This window comes from Pteropus vampyrus, unplaced genomic scaffold, assembly GCF_000151845.1.
Source record: "Pteropus vampyrus isolate Shadow unplaced genomic scaffold, Pvam_2.0 Scaffold50, whole genome shotgun sequence".
Taxonomy (NCBI): domain Eukaryota; kingdom Metazoa; phylum Chordata; class Mammalia; order Chiroptera; family Pteropodidae; genus Pteropus; species Pteropus vampyrus.
Window position 1 is genome coordinate 1935363 of NW_011888831.1, and position 3373 is coordinate 1938735.

The 3373-nt window shown below is 51.2% G+C and overlaps 1 protein-coding gene across 3 annotated transcripts in view; it reads right to left on the reverse strand.

The window, feature by feature from the left end:
• Positions 1-3373, reverse strand: part of PITPNM3 (PITPNM family member 3) — a 94443-nt gene that overhangs the window by 72425 nt on the left and 18645 nt on the right. For 2 of the 3 annotated variants that reach the window (XM_023530427.1, XM_023530426.1), the window contains exon 2: positions 2572-2667. The exons of the other annotated variant lie outside the window; for it this stretch is intronic. In XM_023530427.1, coding sequence (XP_023386195.1) covers positions 2572-2667 — 96 coding nt within the window. The remainder of the gene's footprint in view (positions 1-2571; positions 2668-3373) is intronic. 3 annotated transcript variants of the gene reach the window in all.

The following is a 3373-nucleotide window of genomic DNA, read 5'->3' on the forward strand; positions in this document are numbered from 1 at the left end:
GTTGTTATGGACCTAGACGGTTTCATACTCCTGCCTGACTGTCCCCCAAACCCTTCTATGCCTTATGTATACAATTAGAGCTCTCAGAGCCTAAGAGTCTCCCTTCTGCTACCAAATCATGAACCATGATGTCTCTCATCCTTCCAGGTAAACCCAGTGCTGGGCCAGTGGGCTGGAGCTTAAAGAAGAAATGGAAGGAAGAAGGTCCCAATTTCAGTCATAAGACAAAAAAAGGCCTGACCTGGACACTAAACTTCTAGGTTCCAGCCCTTTCATCCCCACCTTGATGTGTGATCTTAGGAGGTCCCTTCCATGCTCCAGCCTCAGTTTCCCAATCAGTACGTTGAGCAGGAGGACATAATGTTCCAGGGGCCTGTTCAGTGCTGACACCCACTGGCATAGCTCCACCATGGCTGGAGTTGGAATCAGGCAGTAAGATTCAGGGCCCTGCTCAGGTGGAGACAGAGATGACACCCCAGGTCAAGGTCAGGGCTCAGCCTGGCTGGAGAACAGAAGCCAGGGAAGTGGCCCTTCAAGGCATGCCCAGATGCTGAGAAAGCAGGTCAGGTAGAGCCTGGACCAACTCCTGGGAGCAGAGAAGGAGGATGCCTCGAGCTAAGGAGACACACAAAGGCCTTGTCCAGGGAGGCTGCATGGAATAGACAGGAGGCCAGGAGTTGGCAACTCAGAACTAAAGAGGGTTCCAGCAGCCTCTGGAGCAGCTCCTGCAGCAGCGGGCTACAGATACTCTGGAAGGGGTGAGATGCGAGAAGGGAGCAGAGACTCCAAGGTCTGGCAGGAAGTGCTGAGAGGTAGAGACTGGGAAAAGGACAGGAGAGCCTGGGATCCTGGGGTAGTGGAAAGATGCAGGTGAGGAGCTGGGAGGGAGGTGAGACAAAGGGAAGGAAGAGATGGTGGGGCCACCACGGAGAGGAATGAGAGATGCAGCCAATTGGGGAACTGCAGACAGAGCTGTGAGATCATGCGAGGGGACGACAGAGAGCTGAGGGAGGCAGAGGTCGATGTGTCCACAGCTGCTCGCCGGGAGAGCAGGTGAGCAGGGCCCCAAGGGATGGAGATGGCTCCACCCACAGATGCCTCGCATAGCGAGCCATCACAGTCATCTGGGAAGGCAGAGCCCTGATGAACTGCAAAAATATTTTAAATAAAAGTGTTCTAAGCTTCAAAATATTGAAGCCGTTGTTGTCACATTGTGGGTTAGTTGCTATGGAGAAACTCAGCCCTGGCAGCCACTCCAATCAGACCCCACGGGAGACAGGAAATGAGTCTCGAATGGGCTGGTTTAGGGATGGCATCAGGGAGGGGGTTCTCTGCCCAGAGCCAAGAATGAGGGAGGTTGTAGCCAGAACAGTATCCCACCACCCAGCCATGCTTCTTGAAATCACCTGAACTGAGTATTCCCCATTTCTGGAGGCACAGAACTGCAGGGAAACTGAGGCCTGGAGAAGGTAAAAGATTACCCAAGATCACAGAATAAGCCAATGGCATGGCTGAGCCCATGTCCCAAGTGTCCTGCTCTGGGTCCAGAAATCTTCCCAGCACAGTGTTTCTCTTTCAAGACCCCATTTTCCCAGGCATTTCAAAGTTGGCCTTGTCTCAGGAGTAAGTCAACCTCTCAGATATGGCGACTCCCTCTCCACTGGTCCTCACACCTGCCCTGCACATTCTCGCCTCCAAGCCTTTGCTCAGGCTGATCGCTCTGCCTCAAATACCCACCCCATTTGATGCCCTCTTCTCCAATTCTTACAATGCTTCTTGTTCTTCCATCCCTTGCTGTGTCCTGCATGCTGACCATGCACCCAACATTGGGGTCAGAGCTGATGTCCTTGCCCACCATCATCTCTCACCTGAACAGCTGCAATAGTCTTTCTAACTGGTCCCTACTTCTGCTCTTGTTCTCTTCACATCTATGAGCTGATCTAAGTTACTTACTGGATCACAGGCAGCCTCATTTCTCCTGTCCCCCTTGCTCACTACCTCCCTGCCACATGGGCTTCCTTCAATTCCTGGAATGTCCTCATCTTTCCTACTTCAGCACAATCACATTTGCTGTGTCTTCTGTCTGGAAGGCTCTTTCTCCCACTCCTCAGCTGGCCAACTCCTACCCTCAGTTCTACAGAGAGGATGTTAAGGACTTCCCCCACCAACTAAATTAGGTACCCCAGTCATCACTCTTTCTATTAGCACCTGGTGCTTTTTACTCAGTGGCATTATTCCCCACTTATAATTGTATTCCCCTTTGTGTAACTTAAATGTTTGACTCTCTCATTAGACTATAAACTTAATGAGAATAGTGACCATGCCTATCAGTTTACTACAGTATCTTGAGCACCTAGCACAGCTCTTGAGGTAGATTAGGGACTCAGCAAATATCTCAAAGAGTGAATGAATGCTGAGCCCCAGTCCTCAGGGAACTCACAGACTGGTTAAGTATGAAGTGTGGAACTGCAGGATCTGAGTGGAAAGAGATACTAACCCCCAACAGAGATTCCTTCTTGGTGCTTCCACAAAGGTTCCCCAACCTATGATGGGAGGATTGGGTTCACTCACCTCTAGCATCAAAGAATTCATCATCCGAGCTCTCCACAGAGTCACCGAGGACATTTCGAAGGTGCCAGGGGGCACCGCCGCCCGGGGTAGGGCCACCTGCCAAGGGGAATACACCTGTTAACTAAGCCCGATACCACGTTCGTTCCAGCATGAAAGAGGTAAACCCAGACCACCCCTGGACCAAGGGCCAGTCAGCGTCCTTCACGTCCCTGCCCTCTCCCTTCCAGTGCTCAGGACCTCACAGAGCACTCTCACCACCGTACTTTCATTTAAGCCCCAAATATCTCTCTGAGACAGCTCAGTGGGACAGCAACAAGCGTGCCCATTTCGTATGCTCTAAAACCGAGATCTGAGGTAGTGAGAGACATTGCCAAGGTGACACGGTGTATCAGTAAGCACAAAATAAGTTTTGCTGTCCTAACAAATGATCTCAACTGCTTAAGACAACAAGGGTTCACTTCTCACATACAAGTTGGAAGGGGCTCTGTTCATGACAGTCACTCAAAGGCGTCACCACCTTATGATGTCACCGTCTCAAAAGGAGACCTCAAAGTCTGCCGAAGCAGGGGAGAAGAGCACAGAAAATCACGCCCAGGCACAAAGGCTTCTTCCCACAAGTGACGCATTTCTGCGCACATTTCATCGGCCAAAGCAAGTCACATGGTAATGCCCAACTTCAGTAGGGTTGAGGACAGGAGAAGCAGACATCCTGATGAGTGCTAGTAATGTCTACTACACACAGCATGTGCAGGCCAGCCCAGGATGGCAGCCTCCAGGAGAGAAAAAGGGGGACCTGAGCTTG